The 21,276-nt window shown below is 41.2% G+C and overlaps 1 protein-coding gene across 1 annotated transcript in view; it reads left to right on the top strand.

Annotated features, from left to right (window-relative positions):
- The window catches only part of SERINC5 (serine incorporator 5), an 86,336-nt gene that overhangs the window by 62,605 nt on the left and 2,455 nt on the right, over window positions 1–21,276 (top strand). The window contains exons 5-10 of the mRNA XM_045566100.1: window positions 600–693; window positions 6,509–6,720; window positions 8,547–8,642; window positions 11,518–11,644; window positions 17,539–17,605; window positions 20,583–20,622. Of these exons, the coding sequence (XP_045422056.1) occupies window positions 600–693; window positions 6,509–6,720; window positions 8,547–8,642; window positions 11,518–11,644; window positions 17,539–17,605; window positions 20,583–20,622 (636 nt within the window). The remainder of the gene's footprint in view (window positions 1–599; window positions 694–6,508; window positions 6,721–8,546; window positions 8,643–11,517; window positions 11,645–17,538; window positions 17,606–20,582; window positions 20,623–21,276) is intronic.

Below are 21,276 nucleotides of genomic sequence, written 5' to 3'. Positions count from 1 at the left end.
GTATTAGAATAGTATATTTAGACTAAGTAGAGACTTAGAAGTCCCCTAGTCCTGCTCAGTCATTTTCATAGACAAGCTGTCACCCATGTGACATGGTTCATCCAAGGTTATAGCTCCCTTGTGGCAGAGCCAGAAGTAGGCCTCAGTTCTTGTCCCCCTAGTCTAAGCCTCATTTCCTCCCTGGACATTGATGATTTTTTAAACCCAATAAAATTAGAACCTTTGATTTTTCTGGCAATATGTGTTTTTGCCTTTAAGTTGTGGATCATTGTGGATTTTATTAATTACTGCATCTGTGAGGATATCTGGAAGTTGTAGCATGGAGGTTAAGCTTGGGTACTCTGGAGCCAGACTGCCTGTGTTCCAATCCCAACTATGCCTTTTACTGGCTATGAGATTTTTTTCAATTTACATAGACTCTCAGTTTTTCTCATCTGTAAAGTGAGTATAACAGTAATACCCACTTGATTTGGCTATGTGGGAATTAAATGCATTAACAGGTACAATGAGCATTCAGTAAAAAATTAGCTGTGGTTATTCTCTTCTGGGCTAATCACATGGAAAATTTACTTCTTTGCTGTTTCGATGTTCTTTTGCAGCCTGGCGCTATGTGGGAGCCGTTGGAGGCTTCCTCTTTATAGGCATCCAGCTCTTCCTGCTCGTGGAGTTTGCACATAAGTGGAACAAGAACTGGTATGTGCCCTTGTGGAAAGCTTCCAGTGAACTCATTGACTCAGAGAAACTGCCCACAGTGCTGATAAAGGCTCTGCTCTGAATTACTCTGCCAGGAATTAGCGGCCTGTTTATACCAAATACAATTTTTGCTGGCACTTTCTCTTTATGTCTGCTTTTTGGACCTCTTCATTTACTTTTCTCCAATACTGTCTCCTATCCTTTTTTTTTTTTTTCCCTGAAAGCTAGCCGCAGTTGGATGTCTTCTATCCTTTTTAACCCTTCCTTCTTGCACCTATTTTCTTCTCACTTTTTGACCTTACCCGTCCACCCCGTCTTGTTTGGGCTCTGAGTCAACCAGTGGTATAAGTTAGCCACACTCAGCCCCATTGTTAATACCTGTCCGTCCTGGGTCTGTGGATTTTGTGGTGGCTGAAAACTTATTTTGGCTTCATCTTAGGCTCCTACCATTATGAGATTAAAAACAAAATAAACAAAAAACAAAAACAAAACCCATACTTTGGAGCTGGAAGTTCATCCTCTGCAGAGTGTGAGATAGAATAGTTCTTTCCTTTTTAAATTTTTTTGTTTCTTCTCAGCTTCCCAGAGGGAAAGAAGGACCCCTTCATTAGGAGGATCTGTTGTGCTACCTTAGAAAACCATCTTACCTTTTAAAAAGATGATACATTCTTTCTAAGTGCCTTGAAACTAGAATTCATATCCTAAGCTAAATGGGAAGTACCCAACTATTAGTAGCTAGTTTTATTTCTGGCTAAGCCGCATTAAGGAAATGACAAGTACACAAGAATCTAGCCCTTAAGTTCTAAGGCCAGATTGACTCTCTGTGATTCCGGACAAAACATTTAACTGTTTTCTGCCTTACTTTCTCTGCTTATATAAACAAAAATAACTGCCTGTTGTACTCAATAGAGCTTTTGTTGTTTTGTATATTTTATAGGCATTTTATTATATACTGAATTTTGAAAAAAAATCAATGTGCCATGTGAATGTGGATTTTATTTTTATCCTGGACAGAACAAAACACGTTGTCTAAATTCTCTAAGTACTTTTTATTGTGAATCTGTTCTTCAGCTTGGTAGTTGTTTTTTTGGGGGTTAAAGAGCAAATCATGAGATGCAGTTGTAGTTGTTGGGATGAATGAGTGAAAGGATAGTGTTAGTCATTTTATTGTTTGGCAAATATTGGATTAAGCATAGCCAAATATGACCAGTTTTTAAAAGATTTATAAAACATTGAATAGTCATACAAGTAGCACTCCATATGTTTTAGTATTCTTTTGTCTTAATCTCTACATGTATATAGATTTCTAGGTTTGAGCTATGCTCTTGTATAAATTTTTTTTTTTTTTTGAGACAGAGTCTCACTCTGTTGCCTGGGCTAGAGTAAGTGCCGTGGCGTCAGCCTAGCTCACAGCAATCTCAAACTCCTGGGCTCAAGCGATCCTCCTGCCTCAGCCTCCTGAGTAGCTGGGACTACAGGCATGTGCCACCATGCCAGGCTAATTTTTTCTATATATATTTTTAGCTGTCCATATAATTTCTTTCTATTTTTAGTAGAGACGGGGTCTCGCTCTTGCTCAGGCTGGTCTCTAACTCCTGACCTCGAGCGATCCACTCGCCACGGCCTCCCAGAGTGCTAGGATTACAGGCGTGAGCCACCGCACCCGGCCCTCTTGTATAAATTATTGTACAATTTCTGCTTTTTGAGTCATCCTGGAAACCTAGTAATTTATGCATCTACTAGATCTTATTTTGAGGCAGCAGAGTTTTCTTAAAGATAAGCCAAATGGGTAACTATAGTTTTAAGTTACCCTACTTTCTCACTCATATAGAAGAAATACCCACAATGAATTTTGAAATACCCAGAAATGAATTTTAATTGATTTATTTTCATTCTTCCCATGATTTATTTTATTTGTTTATTTATTTATTTTTGAGATAATGTCTTGCTTTGTTGGCCTTGCTGGAGTGTAGTGGCATGACCAGAGCTCACTGCAGCCTCAAACTCCTGAGCTCAAGCAGTCCTCCTGCCTCAGCCTCCTGAGCAGCTGGGACTATAGGTGTGCACCACTGTGCCTGGCAATTCTTTTTTTATTTTCTATAGAAACAGAGTCTCACTATGTTGCCCAGTCTGGTCTTGAACTCCTAGCCTCAAGCAGTCCTCCTGCCTTGGCCTCCCAAAGTGCTGAGATTATAGGCATGAGCCACTGTGCCTGCCTCCATGATAATTCTTAATGTACTTTCACTCTGAATTTTTTTATTAGTGAAGAAATACATCATCCTTATATTTTCACAAATATATTTCAAATAGGGAACTTCATGGTAAACTATTAACATCTTTGATACTGAGTGCCTGATTTGCCCATTAAATAGTATGTTCTCTTGAGAATACTTGTGCTACTTCACCCTGACTTTAATGTTTAGATTCTGAAGCCATTTGCTGGGACTAATTATTGATGCCAAGTTTTAACAGGCATTTTAGAAGAGTTTTGGTTGCTTTAAAAACTTCCTAGAAACTACTCAATATGAATGGCTTAAGAGCTTTGCAACAAGTAATATTGTTATTATCCAGACTTTGAGGCCTATATCCCAACAAAAATGCCCTTTGTCAAAATATTTATATTTGGTTTGTCTGTGTAAAATTAGGAATAAGCTAGGAAGCTCACTAATATTATTTTTCTTTCAATTTATCTAATTTGATATATTTTTTTTTACTGTGTTTTTTATCAGAGACTCTTATTTACAAGTCTAGAAAATATGCTTGGTGGAACTATTAACACTAAAGTACTTTTTCGTCTCTTTTTCTTTTCTTTTCTCTCTTTGGAAACTTCTTGAGAAGGAAAAGATCCCCAAAGCAATAGGATAGAAAGGCCGTGGGCCTGGAAACTGGGAAAATGCAAATTTCAGTGTCCCTCATCTTCTAGCTTGCTATTTCACCGTAGGGCACATCACTTGGCCTCTGTGACTTCATTTCTCACGCTGTAAAATGTTGTGGTGAGACCAAATGTTTGACCTGTTTTTTCCTTTCTAACTCAAGTATTGTGGTTAGAAGTGTTGGTGCTGTATCAAAATTGAAATAACAGTACAAAGGGTTCGGGGGCCAGTGTAAAAAGGCTTTGGTTTTTAAGTGACCTGAGAGGGCACCAGAGGGTTTTGAAAAGGGAGAAATACAATCTATGTTTTAGATGGAGGAAAGAGTAGTGGGGGTCAGTGGGAGGTAATCCAGGTGAGAGAGGGGTAGCTTGGAACTAGGTGGTAGCAGCAGTTAGATTCTGGTATATTCTGAACATGGCTCTGGGTAGAAGTGGGTGGGAGAAAGAAGAGCAGCAGAGAGAGTGGATAGTGACTACAGTTCTTCTTTTTTTTTAAAAAAAAAAGAAAACCCTTTCCCCCCCAACAATTGGAAGAATAGACTTGCTGTTTTCTGAGGTTGGGAAGATTGTACAAGAACAGGTTCAAGGATGGCGGGATGGAGGTGTGAACACTGGGAAGTTACTGAGCCTGCCTGTGCTGAGTTTGAGATGCTGATTAGACCTCCAGGTGGGGACCTTAGCAGTCGGATAATACAAGCCTTTGAAACTATAAATATAAATTAACTATGAGAAAGTCCTTTGCTTACTAATAACATAACTGAAAAGACTGGTAAAGAAAAAATTGGTCCCCTCCCACCCACACAACAGTCAGCAGTGTTTACCTTTTTATATATAATTCATACTGTCTCTTGTCATCAATTATTATTTGGCTCTTAGGTCTCTACCCCCAACCCCCTCTAAAATCTCATTTTCTCTCATTTCCTTAGTGTGTCTTTTATGTTAGAATAATTCTGAGGTCACTGAAGTGCCTGGCTCGGTTTCAGGAATACAATGGTCATTATCATTTTGGCCTTTCCTCCCTATTTTCTCAGGCTCTGGCTGCAGTAACCTTTTCATCATTAAAACATTTTAGCTGGGTTGCTTGAACCCTTTCCAGTTTTGTGAGGACATTAAGCAAGTTGCTTTTTCTGCTAAGGAAGGTTTGGGAGAATGTGGTTATAAAGAGCAATTTAATCATGAGGCAGAAGACGGCGATTCTTTCAATCCATTCTCCCTAGTGCTGTTCTATCGTCTTCATTTAGCATTTAGGAACACTCTTTTCTTTGTTCTGAACAATTTCTATAGATTTAAACCACTTATTCTCCTATCCCTTTATTAATATTAATGAAAGCACTTTAATCCTTCACTTATTATATATCCCATTACTCTTTTCCTGAATGTTTTTATTCTCCACTTTTTTGTTCTTTTTATTTTTTAATTGACACATCATAATTGTACATATTTATGGGGTACAGTTTGACATTTTGGGACATGCATGTCGTATAATGTTCACATCAGGGTAGTGTATTCATTACCTCATGCATTTATCATTTCTCTGTGGTGAGAACATTCACAAGCCCCTCTTCTAGCTGTTTTGTAATATACAAGACCCGCTGTTAACCATCATCACCGTACTGTACAGCAGATCACCAGAACTTATTCCACTTGATTGTTTGACTTTTTTTTTTAATTTCAAATTTTCCTTTAATATTTCCTGACGTTATTTTGGAGAAGTAGCACTGTCGCGGGTCGTCCTTTTCAGTCCACGAAGAAAAGGGCTAAGGCCAGCCGTCTGGTTCTTGGTGAAGTTAATTCCGTTCTCCCTAAGGACAAGGTGGGCACCAGCAAGAGCCGCCCACAGCACTCGGGGTAAAGACTGTGGCACTCCTGGGCTCTGCGTTTGTAGAGAACACAGAAGCCCAGTGAAGAGCTTCTTAATACTGCCCGAAACTGTCACAGTGTAGTTCACATTCAGAATGGAGAAGCTAGAAGAAAGTCCGTAGCTATTGGAAAGGAAAGTAAAAGGCCTCAGGACCAAGGGAAAGTTAAGCCTGGAGACTGAGTCAGGCAGCAGTGCTGTCCTTTTACCCAACAGATAGCTGTCAAAGCTCTGTACAGCAGCCAGACCCCTACGCCTCCCAGCGGCTGCCCTCGCAAATCGCTCATAAATTAACTGCTGGCCCCTAACCCTTTCAAGATGCATATCCTCCCATAAACAAGGGCATATCAACTGTATCTTTAGCCTAAACCTAACTCCTTGCCCAGGAATTGAAATTTGTTAAATTTCACACTGATAATGTCAGTTACAAGCTGCTTTTCCAGGTGCACAACAAAGACAGGATGAGATCTATCATTCCTCTCCTCTGCCTGTGCTGAGACTACATAATTAACTCTTCCTTTGCTCCCTTTTTTGAATGTTTACCTTATCTTATGTATAACTTAGGTTTACTTGGCATTAATTCAAATCACAGGAATGCTCACCACCTACCCCCCTTTTCCTGCCTGCCTTTTCCCATTTAAAGAAATGTATAAATACTGAGCCTCCTGAAATCTTTACTGGAGCACAGGGCACAGACAATTCTGTGACTAATGTTTTCTTGGGCATGACCTCAAACTGTGGCTCAGTAAACCTCGATTGATGGAGACTCTTGCCTCAGTCTCTTATTTGGGTTGACAGTATTCATTTTAGTTAATGAATATGTTTGAGTCAGAAAATGGAGTTCTCTCCATGTTTAGAGAAAATTCTAAGCCTGAACCAAGAAGTTTGCGTATTTACCAGACCTTCTAGCTTTGTCAGAGCATAAACATTGGTAAAAAGATGTGTCTGACGGGTGATGCCGGCCTGAGCCCTGGGGCCCGACAGCATCCGTCACTGCCTGAGGGATGGTAAACGTTGTCCCGAATGGTGGGCTTCACTGACTTGTCTTCTCTCCTGTCCCTCTTTCCCACTTCCTGGAGAAACAGGACTGCAGGCACAGCCAGTAACAAGCTGTGGTACGCCTCTCTGGCCCTGGTGACGCTCATCATGTATTCCGTTGCCACTGGAGGCTTGGTTTTGCTGGCAGTTTTCTATACACAAACAGACGGCTGCGTGGAAAACAAAATTTTCCTGGGAGTCAATGGAGGCCTGTGTCTGCTTATCTCTGTAGTAGCCATCTCACCCTGGGTGCAAGAGCGTAAGCATGTTTTTTCCCGCTCTTTCCTATTTATATTTTTTGTAAGTGTCTTTAAGCAAACCCAATGGATATTTTCGAAACTGGGGTCATTTCTTAATTCACCGTGGATAGGTCTGCAATCGGAAAGGTGGGCTTCGGCCCCTTCATAGTCCATGCTTGGGCTGGGTATAATTGCCAAAGCATACCTCAAAGACTTGAGCTTATGAAGGCAGCGAATAGGGAGATCGTGCCTTTATTAAATAATGTACCACATAGAGCCTTTAAATGTGAAATGCCCTTAGTGTATGTCAAGCTCAGTGTTTATGAGCTTGTCTGTAATCTCTGTATAAAACTTGAATCAAAGGGCTCCAAAGGAGTTGTTTCCAGGGTCATCTTTCACTCAAGGCTGTGGACATTGTGGTCTAGGAGTCAGGAAGCAGGAAATCTGATCCTGGCTCAGAGAGTAGCTGCCCCGATGAGCCAGCCTTCCTCACACCCAAGTTCTTCCTCACTGAAGTCAACAGCAACACAGGAGCCTGGCCTTGCTCATGGTTGTTTCAAAGACAAAAGGAAGACAATGGGATATGAAAGTGCTTTAGAAAGTATATGTGTGAACAGTTATTTATCAGCCGCTCTTGATGTCTTTAGGAAGTATGCTGTCCTTGGGATTATAGAGAGAGATGTCCCTTATCTGATGTTTCTTATAGATATATTATTCTATAGGTGATGAAAATGCACATGATATTCAGGTTTCTAGGTAGGAAAAGGAAAATATAGCCAATAAATTCATAGCTCCCTTGAATCCTTTCTAAAATAGTGGTTTTAAAAGGCAACTAATAGCAAATAATTTAAAAGTTTTTCTGTACTAAAAATTTCAAGTCCATTATGAAATTGACAGTATTATTTTCCCAATCCGTTTAATTGATCACTTAAGAATTCCTAAAGCAAACTATTGGTTTTTAGATTAAAATCTTTGAGTTAAATCTAGTCTTTTGAAATAGCCATAATATTTTTAAATACTTGGCTTAATGCCATTAGTCGCTAAGGTATGTCTTAGTCCCATGCCAAAGAGCAACATTAAAAGGGTCTATTCCTATACCCTTATTGGTAATTATAATTAATAATGATAATTTTGGAAGCAAATTGGACCAGAGGGAAAACTGGGTGAAATTAAATCCTTTCATGTCTACAGGTGGTTGAAAATTTCATCAAAGAAAGAGAAGTCCCCTGTCACATCCTGGTTATTCTGAACAATCCAAACTCTTAGTTTAATTTAAACATTGTAACTTGAAAGCTTTTCTCCCAATGAATGCTGATCCACATGGTCTTCCTAATAGCCTGGACCAGCTCTTGTATTTAATCAGTGTTCCTAAAGGTTTTTTTGTCCATTGACAGATAAGAGCTTTTTGCCTTGTTATGGACTGTGTCTGATGACCTTGTAGAATCTGGAACATATGCCCTGTGAAATCTGTCTTACCATTTAACCCACTAAGCTAAGTGGTCTTAGAAGTCACGATGGTAAATTTTTTTCTGATCTTGTGATTTAAGAACCAATGTTATGAACCTCAGGAACACTAGCTGGTATGTTTAAGTACAGCCGTAGGTTTGATAAGGTGTTGGTAGGGAAGTTAGCATCTCTGAAAATAGCCACGTTAGGCCCAGTGTATGACTCCCTCCCTTTAATATCTTTTTGGTGATATCTGACATGTACCTCTTTTCTTTCCCTTAATGGTGGACACTCAAATTTGAGGACTATTGTGGGAGGAGGTATCTATTTTTTGAGGCATATGCTTTGTTATCGTTCAAATTTAAAACCTGCCTTCAGTCTTTCTCTCCTTGTTTTCCAGGGCAGCCGCACTCAGGGCTCCTGCAGTCAGGGCTCATAAGCTGCTATGTCGCCTACCTCACTTTCTCAGCCCTGTCCAGCAAACCTGTAGACGTAGGTAAGCCAGCCTTGTTAGGGGGCTTGTGTGTGGTGTGGTATTTTCATGCGTGGAGGAGGGAGCTGCTGTTTAAATATTAGAGATGCAATAAATCACAGTAGAGATGATGATCTAGACTTTTTCATGATATAAAGTCTTTAACTTGGGCTGTGAAAATGGAAATTCCTTCTTTTGAGTCTTTCTGGTGTGTGGGAAAGATACGAGTGAAGGGGGGCTGTTGAGTTTGTTTTTAGGCCCAATCTGTGCTTTGCTGTTCTGTGTTTTCCAGGAACATTTTTGTTTTGCTTTATTTTGTTTTTGTTTATTATTTTGTTATTGTTTGTTTTGGTTATTAATTTTCTTTTCTTCAGGTGGTCATTTTTCTGACTGTAATAAAGTTATGGAGAGAGTGGAAAGCACATGGGGGAGTGGGGAGCAGGGGACAGGATCTGAGCCCAGGTCCACCCTTTACTGCCCGTATGGCCTCCAATTGCTCAACTTAAATGACGTTTGTATACACAGACAATAGAACACAGTGGTTAGAACATGAGCTTTGAAGTCAGACTGCCTGGGTTTATAGCCTGATTCTGCCACTTTAGTAACTTACACAAAGCTACTTACCTTCTCTCTTTATCACCTTTGTCATATATATATGTAAATAGATGTGCATGCACATATATACATACACATAAGCGTATATAAAGGTGTGTATGCTTGGGAACATTTGACCTTGTATAAATCAAATTAAATAAATTCAGGCTCTAAAAATTAAAGTTTTTTTCCTACTGAATTTGGAAAGCTAATGCAATGATGATTTTTTTTTTTTCCCCTCTGACACAGAGTGTCACTCTCTTGCCCAGGCTAGAGTGCCATGGCGTAAGCCTAGCTCACAGCAACCTCAAACTCTTGGGCTCAAGTGATCCTTCTGCCTCAGCCTCCCAAGTAGCTGGGACTACAGGCATGCGTCACCATGCCCGGCTAATTTTTTCTATATATTTTTAATTGTCCAGATAATTTTTATTTATTTATTTATTTTTTAGTAGAGACGGGGTCTTGCTGTTGCTCTTGCTCAGGCTGGTCTCAAACTCCTGACCTCGAGCTATCCTCCCACCTCGGCCTCCCAGAGTGCTAGGATTACAGGCATGAGCCACTGCGCCCGGCCTAAGACTTTCTTTTATGACTGTTTATGTATGAATTTCTGGTTTTAACTGAGTGAAATTTTTGTTTACAGTATTTTTTTAAAGGCAGGTATCAATTAAAAACATAAAAAACTTTATTTTTAATTTCAGGTGGTACTACTTTAAAAAAAAAAAACATTTTTCATTAGCCTAAGAATAAAGATTACTTAAGTCACAGTAGAAACAGGGACACTTATAGCATTAAATACCTACAGCAATAAAAGTAGAAAGATCACAAATTAACAACCTAACATCACACCTCAAGGAACTAGAAAAACAATAACAAACCAAACCCAAAGCTAGCAGAAGAATAGAAATAACAAAGATCAGAGCAGAACTAAATGAAATACAGACTTAAAAAAATACAAAGGAACAATGAAATGAAAAGTCGGTTCGTTGAAAAGGTAAACAATTGGTAAACTGCTAGCTAGACTCACCAAGAAGAGAGAAGATCCAAATAAAAAAAATCAAAATGAAAAAGAAGACATCACAGTGGTAATACCACAGAAATACAAAAGATCATCAGACACTAGTGTAAACATCTATATACTCACAAACTGGAAAGCCTGGAGGAAATGGATAAATTCTTAGAAATGTACAACCTCCCAAGATTGAACCAGGAAGAAACAGAAATCCTGAACAGACCAATAATGAGTAGCAAGATTGAATCAGTAATAAAAAAATCTCCCAACAAAAAAAAGCCCAGGACCAGATGGAGTCACAACTGAATTCTACCAAATATACAAAAAAGGACTACTACCAATCCTCCTAAAACTGTTCCAAAACTCAAGGAGGAAGGCCCTCTCCCTAACTCATTCTATGAGGCCAGTGTCACCTTGATACCGAAACAAGACAAGGACACAACAGAGTGAGAAAACTACACCAATAGCCCTGATGAACATAGATGCAAAAATTCTCAACAAAATCCTAGCTAACAGCACATCAAAAAGATAATATACCATAATCAAGTAGGTTTTATCCTAGAGATGGTAGGATGGTTCAACATATGCAAATCAATATGATTCATCACATAAATAGAATGAAGACCAAAAACCATATGATCATCTCAATAAAAGCAGAAAAAGCATCTGATAAAAAACCCAGCATCCTTTCATGATAAAAACCCTTAACAAACTAAGCATAGAAGGAACATACCTCAAAGTAGTAAGGGCCATACACGACAAACCCACAGCCAACATCACACTGAATGGGGAAAAGTTGAAAGCATTCCCTCTAAAATTGACCAAGACAAAGATGTCCACTATTACCTCTCCTATGGAAGATGGAAGTGCTAGCCAGAGCAGTCGGGCAAAGGAAAGAAATAAAAGGCATCCAAATTGGAAAGGAGGAAGTCAAATTGTCTCTGTTCACTGACAATTTGATGTTATATCTAGAAAACCGTAAAGACGCCACCAAAAAACTCTTGGACTTGATAAATGAATTCAGTGAAGTGTCAGGATACAAAATCAATGCACTGAGCTGGAATCTGAGGGTCTTGTTCCAAGTGTGTGGTGGTGACATGGGAGAGTGGTTCTTTGAAATAGCAAAAGTCCAGTCTGCATGGAAGCAGACTATAGAGTAGAAGTTTCCAGTGATAAATGTTCATTGTTCTAAGGAGGAACACCAAAGCTACCTGCATTTTTTCAAAATGAATGCTTCTGTGAGTTACAATAGACTTTTCTAATTTGACTGTGATTACTTTGTTTTTTCTTTACAAGTTCTAGATGAGCATGGGAAGAATGTTACCATCTGTGTGCCCAGCTTTGGTCAAGACCTGTACAGAGATGAAAGCTTGGTGACTGGGCTGGGTACTGGTCTGTTGATCGCATGCATCATATATTCATGGTAAGTCTGGAGAGTCACTTAACGGTCATTTTTGCAGACTTTAAAATTACAGGAAAAGAATTTAAATAAGTTTCAGCAGTTGTGAGGCAGCAAAACAAATACCACCTGAAGAACCAGGAAAATAGCTAAAAGTAAAAAGGTAGTATTAAAGCATGAACTCTTGATGTTTGAACTTCGTTTACCTTACTTGTATTTATATGGGGTAAGTAACATAAAAATACGGTATGCTGCAGCTCCACTGCCTAATGCCTTTAAAGGATGGTTGGAAAGTAGTTGCTACAGTATTATGGAGGGCATGGGAGCCCAAAGTGAGGAAGAGATAGTGTGTGCCAGAATGTCCTGGCAGTTTTCTGATCTAAAGGAAATAGCATTAGTTCTGTTGTTGATGGAAAGAATGCAGAGTGCTGCAAATGTGGTCATTCTGTGCATGGTACAGGAAAGACAGGAAATGTCCTTTTTCTGCTAAAACCCACAATGCTGTTATTAAGTAGTTCGAGGCAGCTTCTTCAAAAGTACGTGTGATGTATAAATGGCCTGTATTTCAGATGCTTATGGTGGGGTCACATCACCTTTAAAAAGTTTAAAGATTGCTAGAAGGAAAAAAGTGAAGGATAGAAATGGTTAGTTACCTAGTCTGGGCATATTTTTCACTGATAATTAAGCTTCCCTTTGACAGTAACCTTTTCACATTTAGCTTTCCTTCTTTGTTTACATTTTGTTTGTTATGTTTCAGTATAAAAAATTCAACTTGTCATAGGTACATTGTAATCTTCCTTTTAAAAGATGAAATTAAGCAATCCTGTCGGTGATAGCTTATGTAAATACAATGTCTTTCCCAGTATGTTGATATTTTCTCTTTTAGCTTTTAACAGTTCCTGCTGTTAGAAAGGGACCAACAAGGACACAAACCTTTGAGAGTCTGTTTGCTCAGAGTTATCAAGCTGTGAAATGCTTGCTTGTGTTTTAGGTGGTTGTTAAGGTGATGGTTGCATACATTGATTCTCAATCTGTCTATGACATAGTGGCAGTCTTCTTGTTGTAGCAGAAGGGACCATGGTGACCACTTTCTGGCCTTTCATTTGTATTAATTCCATAAACTGTTCACTGAGTACCTATAACATAGGAAGCAGTGGATGAGATTCAGGCCCAAGTCAATGAACATTTTCAGTAAAGCTATAAAGCCAAGGTTTTGAATCCTGATTCATAGTTCTTCCTTTCTTGAATATGTTTTCCTTCCTGCATCTGTTAATGTTGGGCTTTGGGAGAGAAATGGCAGCAACATCAGCTAATTTCATGACTTGTCGCTTAGTTATTTTCTGTATTGGCATGTCTGTAAATCAGGTGAGGAGAAAAGAGGTTACTAAACTATATATAGAATTATTACATTTTTAAAATAAAATATAATTGTGTTTACATATATAGAAAAAATCCTGAAAGAAAATAAACCAAACTTGTAATAGCAGTGGTATTAGGGATAACATTTTTCCTCTTCTTTTCTTTATTTAATAAGATTTTTTTTTTTTACAGTGAGCTAGCATTTCTTTTCTTCACTTTTCTATCATTAGAAAAAAAACCTGTGAAGGTATTTGACAGACTAAAATCATGTTTTTGTGGGTTGCTGGGTGCCTAACAACATATGGAAAAGTTTGCCCCTCTGATAAAATAGAGTTTGGATTTGCCATAAACTCATCAATAGAAAAGATGGCAAAAATTCTTAGTGTGTTGTGTAGAACCACCACACGTGGAGTTATTTTGCAACATGGACTTTTCGCCCTCTCAGATTTTCAGTTTCTAGTAGGTGTGAAGATTCACTTTTTAGCCACCCTGAAGTCTGCCCTTGAGTGAGAGATGATAAATAAAATGTTGTCTCTCTCAGAATCGAGGCACCATAGTGGAGGTTGGCAAGGGCCAGTCTCAAATTCCCAAAAGATGTCAATTTTCAAAACGGACAGCTGCTACCTAAAATCTGTCTAAATGCCAGCAACAAATGTTGTTATTGAATGCTATTAATTAAACTACAAAACTGTAGTGCCGGATGGGATGAGGGGACATAAAACAGCAGCTTGCGCAAAGTGGACTGAGGAATACCAGCTTGTTCCATGGGGTGCTCCTGTAATCCACGAGCAGGAACTCACTCCGTGGGGACGGGCAGTTTATGCCTCCTCCAAGTTAACTTGTCAGGGGTCGGTGTGATTGATGTTTTCTGTAATTACCCACTGCAGCTCCAGGAGAACATGAATTCAGGCTTAGGAGGGCCTGGGAGGAAAGGAATGCTGCTAGGGGTGGGAGCCTGCCCAATTAGGGGTTTTTCAAATCTTCACTTCTTAAAATTTACGTTTTCCTTCCTGACTCAGAGGCATGGGGGATGTTACAAAAAGAAGCCACGTTGTCTGGGCAGGAACTAACATTTGAGCATGATTGCAGGAATTTCTAGAATTCTTGATAGAAATTGTAGGAAGCCAGAGACTATAGGTAGTACGTGGATTAGAGGGAGAAGAAACCAGCAACTTCCACTTTCTGTAAGGTTATAGAAAGCTTGCTCTGCTTTCCTCCCTACTCACCAAACACTTATTTCTTTGGGGACCGTCTGTGGCCTGAGTCCTGCTGCTGGGGCACTCACTAGGAATATATTCCACTCCTTGCTTTCTTGGCTCAGGAGAAGGGCTCAGCCAAAACCTGGCCCCTGGCTTTCAGGCTGGGGCTGCCTTTTCTCCAGGGACCTGTTCTGTTGCACCCAGGAATGATTGCTGTGAAGGAGCTCAGACCCCATGTAGGCCCTCACCTTGGCCACTGTGGGGGTTCCCTGATGGCTCTTTCTATAGGCCCATCCGTCCACACCCCTTTAGTCCTGGATCCTTGCTGCAGCGAGCCCTGGCTTCCACCAGCTACTCCTTAATTCCTTCCTTGGTCTGCAGATTTTGATTGAAATTGTTATTCTGCTGCCTTCAAGCTCAAACTGTCAGGCTGGGGAGGATCCTGGAATTGATCAGGTCCAGTCTCATCATTGTATTAATGCAGATGAGGAAACAGAGGCTTGGAGCCTGTTCCTGTCACTCTCTACTCCCTTCCAGGAAACCTTTCCTTGAGTCTCCTTTGCTGGAGTATTTAGGAAGACAGGTGGATAATCTCTCTCTCTCTCTCTTTTTCCCGAAATGGCTTGGAGTAATGTCTGTCCTTCTCTCGGGCAAAAGATAAGCTGGATGACTTGCATAATTATATTATTAGGAGGCATTTGTGCTATAAAATGTTTCCTGGCTATTTCATTTTTAGCTATATTTAAGAGGAAAAAAAATCTTAATGTTTAAGCTATCTTTGAAAATATCTTTTTGAATATAAAATTAGAAAAACTACGAATCTTTACTAAATGCCAGACAGCTCCCTAGTTCAAAATGGGATATTCGCAGCCGCACGGCAGGCCATGTGGAAATAGGTGCAAGGTTGTTACGATGCTGTTGCAGAGAAGATTGGCTTAAACTGAGAAAAATTGGAAAATCAAGGAGGGATATTCATTCTTTTGGTATGTTCTGGACCTGCTACTTTAAAGGAAAAAATGTAATGGGGAGATTTGTATCCTCACTTTGGCCATCCTGCCCCTGCCTGACCTGCCAGCTAGAAATCTCCATGGCTCCACATCAGTAGCGTGGTGTGTTCCCCCCAGCCCCCACCCCTACTCACACAGAACTTGAGTCTTCTTTGGGGGCTGTGAGTCGCTGATTATATAGTGCAGTGGGAACATGATTGGGCTTCATCACAGCAAGGCTGGGAATAGTCATGAGATCTACCAAGTGCTTGCCCTGTAAGCTTGTCAGAGAAGCAGAATCTGTTATGTCTAATGGGGAAGTTTGCACATGTTCTTTAGAGATTTTCTGTGATCCAGCAGAGCTCCAAAAGCAACTGCATGTGCTGAGTGGCACCTGACTTGTGCACTATTCTGCCAATACAGAAGGGGTTCTGGATGCTGCAGTGTTTCAGGTGGGGGGAAGAGAGGAGCTTTTTTTTTTTTTCGCTGTCACAGTGACTGCAGGACATTGCTGGCATTTTGTGGAAGGGGGCCAGAAACAGTAAACACACTACGGTGTGTTAGATATTCTCCATATGATAAACCATCATCCCAACCCAATGCTGTTAGTCTCCCCCTGCCCCTATGGGAAGTTCTGAGTTAAAGTCACACATACCTTAGCCCAGAAGAGAAGTTATGGTTAACTCAGATGTTGTTTTATAGCACTTTGTTCTGTGCCGACCAAACAGATGGGTCTTTGTAATAATAGCCTGAATGCAGACAATGAGAATTTCCTAGGCTTAAAGAGCTTATAAAAACAATCTTTTCTTGATAATTCTAAGAGTGTTTCATGGGGAAAGGCTATGATTGAATAAAGACCTTAATTTAGGGTAACATCTATTTGTAGAAGTCACGTGGCACTAATGATGAACTGAATGTAGACAGTTTTAGAAATAAAAACAAAACCTTCCCCATTTTAGTGCTCTTTGATGATAAAGTGAAATAGAAAAGGAATGAGAATCAACAACTTTGTTTTTTAGAAACCATTTTAGTACAAAGAATTTATAACATGGAATATTTATTCTAACTCTATTTTAAAGAATGAATGCCATCTTTCAGATGAAAATTTCAGATACTGATGTCTTCTTAAAACTAAAAGTTAATAGTTTTCCTTACGGAAAAATGTTTTCCCCGGTATATATTCTACTGAATCATAACTCGTATTCACAAAATGTGGGCTGCTCTTAAATGCAGCAGCACATATGTGTTCCTTGGGGGCACAGCCACTGGGAAATGTTGCTGTCATCCCTCTGACCAGGCTCACAGTCGGGAAGGGCCTAGATTAGCATCCATCAGTTCAAAGCCAAAATGAAAGTGATATCATTGTACTTGAGTGGACCACAAGGGAAGAGATGTGCCTGGATCCCAGTGGACCTCTTTGTAAGGAAGGCTTCTTATCATTTTTGTGCATCTCATTGATCTCTTCCCTCCCTGGGAAAGTAGACGAGAACACACAGGGAAGGCAGTGTTGCCCCCTGAGGTTCATTTGGTTGGGACGAATGCCCACTAGCAGACCAGCTTCTTGAGCACCAGCACCCCCTGGCCTGTCCAGGAAGCTCAGAGGCTGCACGAGGGCGGGGTTGCCACCCTTCTCCCCAGTGAATCCCGGTGCTTAGAACAGGCCTGACACATAGTAGCCTTCCAATAAATATTTGCTAAATGCATCTATAAAGTAGGCGGAACCCTAAGATTTGTGTGTATTTCTACTTGCTTAAAATTTTGCCATGTTTTTGTTTTTAGGAAAAATGAATTCTTTTACCCCGTAAGCCAAATTTTCTAACATTTACCTCTCTAGGTAATGGGGATAATGACAGGAAGAATTTTTTTTTATCACACTGACAGCTACTCTATGTTAAATTTCCAAACAGAAAACCTTGTGGTGCCATAGGCTGTTGCAGCAAATAACCGTGACCTTTGCTTTCGTGCCCCTGCTTTCTGTTGCCATCTCTGGGCTCTCTCATGGCTTTTGATCCCCTCATAAGGGAGGGAAAGATAAAGTGAAATGAGAAGATTATTACGGTATTTGAGGAGGAGAGGCAAAAACCAATACTGAAAACCAAGATATGGGACCAAAAGCCATCTTACTTTGCTACCTAAAAACTTCTCTTTGCATAAAATGATCTAATGCAATCCATGTAAAAGGGTATCAACTATAGAATCAGCCAGCCAGTTTGGGAATAAAGTGGGATATTGAAATAGACTGCCTGTATTCAGTCAGCCTGAACTGTAGGTTACAGTGAGCCTCTCACTGGAGCACTGGCCACCCAGCTGTCCCCTTAGTCCGTGTGATATAGCACGTTAATAAGCCCTGCTGACTTTTTTGTTTGTTTCTTAGTTTGACATCCACAACAAGATCAAGTTCTGATGCCCTGCAGGGGCGCTACGCAGCTCCTGAACTGGAAGTAAGTTCATTTCCTTTTCCTGTCCTGCTTCATTTCAAGAGACCCGTTTCGCAGGAGGACCTTTTGTGTTTGTGTCTTTATCGGTCTGCACTCCATGATCCTGTTTTTCTGCTCAAGAAAGAAAGTTTTGGTATCGAAAAAGAAATGTTTTCCTGTGTGTACTGTGGGAGTAAAATGAATCGATTGGTTCTTGATTTTTCCTCCAGCAAAGCTGGCCTATTGCGTGGCATCCTGCTGCCCACTCCCTGCCAGAGGCTGGGTGACCTAGTCAGGCTGCCACCCTGCTCTCTTCCTCTGTCATAACGGAGTGTGGGTGGGTTTGTTTCTAGTCTGTTCATCTGTTTTGTACCTGTCCGTGCCCTCCATACATGGCATGACTGTGAGGTTACGTAACAGCTGTTCAGAAGGAGGAGAGAAAGGCAGGAAGGGAGGGGACTGTATCTGCCCTGTGCCAGACGCCGTGCTGAACACTGTAGGTACATTAATTTGCTTAACTGTGTGTCAGTTTCGTCAGGTGGGTGTTTCACAGGGTAAAGAATTGTGAATGATAAACGCATTGGTTTCATTTCTTTGTGAGGCCCTTCACCTACACATCCAAAGAATTGGGATGTTCAGCTGATGCCTGTTGATCAATGAAATGTCTGTTATTTTGTTAATTGTGCAAAAGTCTTTCTGGGGCTCTCAATGGACCATCCTCCAAGGTGAGAAAGGTCTAATCCCATGGAGGCGCCCAGGAAAAGCCACAGCCCTGACCCAAGAATGGAAAGAACCAGGGGTTCCAATGATGGCTACGACTTACAGCACTTGCCATGTGCTGGGATGCTTCTAGGCTCTTCATACGTGACTTCATTTAATCCTTATCAAAACCCAGTAAGGGGCTATTATTTCCGTTTTAAAGAGGAGAAAAACAGAACAGTTAAATCATTTAAACCTTGCAGGTTTCAGTTTGCCAGGATAGAGACCATACACTTCAGGGCCAGAGTCTGTGTTCTTGACTGCGCTGCCCAGGGGCTTGGGGACTGTGCCCTGGCCTATGCTGCTGACCTGGTGTGGCGTCCGGCCACCGGCTGCATCCTAATAGCTTTCTCTGGATGGAAGGACCCTGGTATCTGTCCAGATAGGAGCAGTTTACTCTGCAGCTGGGGGTCGGGGGATGGTCTTCCGCACCTGACCTGGAGATAGGGAACCATTATGAAAGTTTGTCAATCTGCCAGCATCATTCACCAGCTCTTTCTGTCGCTTCAAGGGGAAAACTGTGCTGAGTTTGAATACGTTACTGCCTGTTATGCAGAAGGGAATGGTCTCTAGAAGGCAGGCGTTTGTTCTCACCACTGACTGGGTGACCACCTGCTGAGGTTAGATGGTTACAATTTCAATGTCCCTATTGTGTACAGAGTTCAAGCTCAAAGAACAGCAAGGCACTAAGTTAGATTTAAGAGAGGATGTTTTTCTTCTCAGTCCAGGGAAAATCGTCCCAGTGTTTCCTTCTGAACTGGAGAGTTCGCAGGGTGGAAGTCGCTTTGCTCTCCTGCATCACGTTCCACAGGATACAACGTTGAAAGGGAGAGTTGTTAGTTTCTTGTGGCAACTTAACCTTCAAAGGAACTGGGACCCCAGCATACCATATCTTGGGCCCGCCGAATTAATTTGTGATTTTTCAACTGTGCCACTTGACCCAAGGTACTGTCAGGGCTAAAACCTCTATTGCAGGTTTCCTCGACAAGCAGGGAAATAGGGGCTTGGCCTTGAGCTGCAAATGGGATAAGGGCTCAGCTGCCATATCCTCGTCCCAGGCTCTCTGCTCTTTGCAGTTCAAATGTTTTGAGTCAGAAAGTGCTGAGGATCTAGTACTTCCCAGACTGTCTTGGTACATGGTACTTTTCTTACTGTGTTTTCCAGAGTCCTTCTGGAATCATGAACTAATTTTTCATAACCTGATTTTTAAAAATTAAGTTCACTGTTTCGAGTAGGTAAGAAATAACAAAATGAAATTAGAAAGGTACCAAAGATGCTTCAAAGCCATCGTGTCCATCCCTGTCCACGGCCAGCGCAGCAGCTGGTTTTCGTAGGGAACGTGGGCAGGGCTCCGGCTTCCACAATCCCTAGCTTCACCATTTCCGGCTCTGTGGGCTTCACCATATCCTAGATACCGCGTGTCAGCGGTTGTGAATCGTGGACCATGGAGTCTCCATTCCTGCATTGGTGTGTCCCCCTCTGTCACTAAGCTACTTTGGTGACTTTGGCCAATTATTTAGCCTGCCTGACCTCTGTTTCCTCAACTGTAGACAGGATGGTAATCCCAGCCTTGGAGGTGGAAGAAGATTTCATGAAGTAGCATGTGGAGCAAAGCCCTGGGACGGAGGCAGTGCCAGGGGAGCGGGCCCTTGTTGTGTTCGTTGTGTGGTCCACGCTGAGTTCTGCAGACGCGGACACTCAGGCAGAGCTGGTCGGGCAGGATATTTATTAGGAATCAGTGTATGTGGAAGGGAAGAAGGGAGGAGCGCAAAGGAGGCAAAATTGGGTAGAAAGTGAAGCTGAAAGGCCACGCAGGCCAGACAAAGCCTGCCTTCCCGCAGGGGGTGCTCCAGAGCTTGTGGGGCAGAGTTGTCCCCAGGGGGTCAGAGTGGCTTGGCCGCTATCCCGCCGCTGTCATCAGCCATTCAATGGGGGTTACCCAGGCAGAGTAAAGGGGCTGACGCTTGGAGGCTCTATTCCTAGGAGTGAGCTCCAGGTCCTTTGAAGGGGACCGATGGCACATCTCTATCCATGGTATTTCCTGTCACCAGCACCCAGCACATGTGGGAAAGAACAGATGCTTAGTCAAAACCTCCTGAAGGAATAAAGTGTGCAGTTCAGGGCGTGGGGTGTGGCTCCAGTAGGGGAAGGTTTGGCAGGTAGGCAGCCCCTTGTGCCTTTCTGATGTGGAGGGAGGGAATAGAAAACAAGCTGCCTAACTTTGTCTCTTTTGCTTTGACAGATAGCTCGGTGCTGTTTTTGCTTCGATCCCAGTGTCGACGGTAAGCAGAGCACTTTTATTCTTTGCATCTGTGTGGCCCTGCAGACCTACCGCTCTAGTCTGTAGGCAGTTGGGATTCAGACACAAATAAGTTGAATAGTAAGGAAAAATTTTTATTCCAAAACTGGTTTACTGTTTATATGTTTTTCACATTCTTCCTCAGGGGCAGCAGGGTTTTGTTTGTTTGTATTGGTATTCTGGCAAGGAGAATCAGTCTATATTTTGGCTCATATTTAAGTTAAATTATACAGTGAGATTTAGAGAAGCAAATTATACAGTGAGATCTAGAAGAAGCAAATGTACAGTTTTTTTAAAGGAATAATTTGGAAAATACCACAAGGTCCTCAAAATAAAGTGTCACCTTATTTTGTGACCATTTCTTTCCTTCAACTTACTTTGATTCCTGGGTTAGAGAATTCCAAGAGCTTGAGAATTCTTGGTCTACTCTCACTTTCTGCTAGGTTTATAATAAGTTTTATGACTTTTAGGGCTCTCTTCTGCTCTGTCAAAATAAATGTGACATTAGGTAACTTATCCTGTTACAGAAGTTACTGGGGTAGGATGGGGTTTTGTGCCCATGGCACAGATTTAAGTTGCCTGAGGGTACAAGTGGCTTTTTGACATCTTTTCTATTCAACGGCCCCTGAGATTGAAT

Source organism: Lemur catta, chromosome 12 (assembly GCF_020740605.2).
Source record: "Lemur catta isolate mLemCat1 chromosome 12, mLemCat1.pri, whole genome shotgun sequence".
NCBI lineage: Eukaryota > Metazoa > Chordata > Mammalia > Primates > Lemuridae > Lemur > Lemur catta.
The sequence above is the reverse complement of the archived record's forward strand: the minus strand, read 5'-3'. Positions and strand labels throughout refer to the sequence as shown.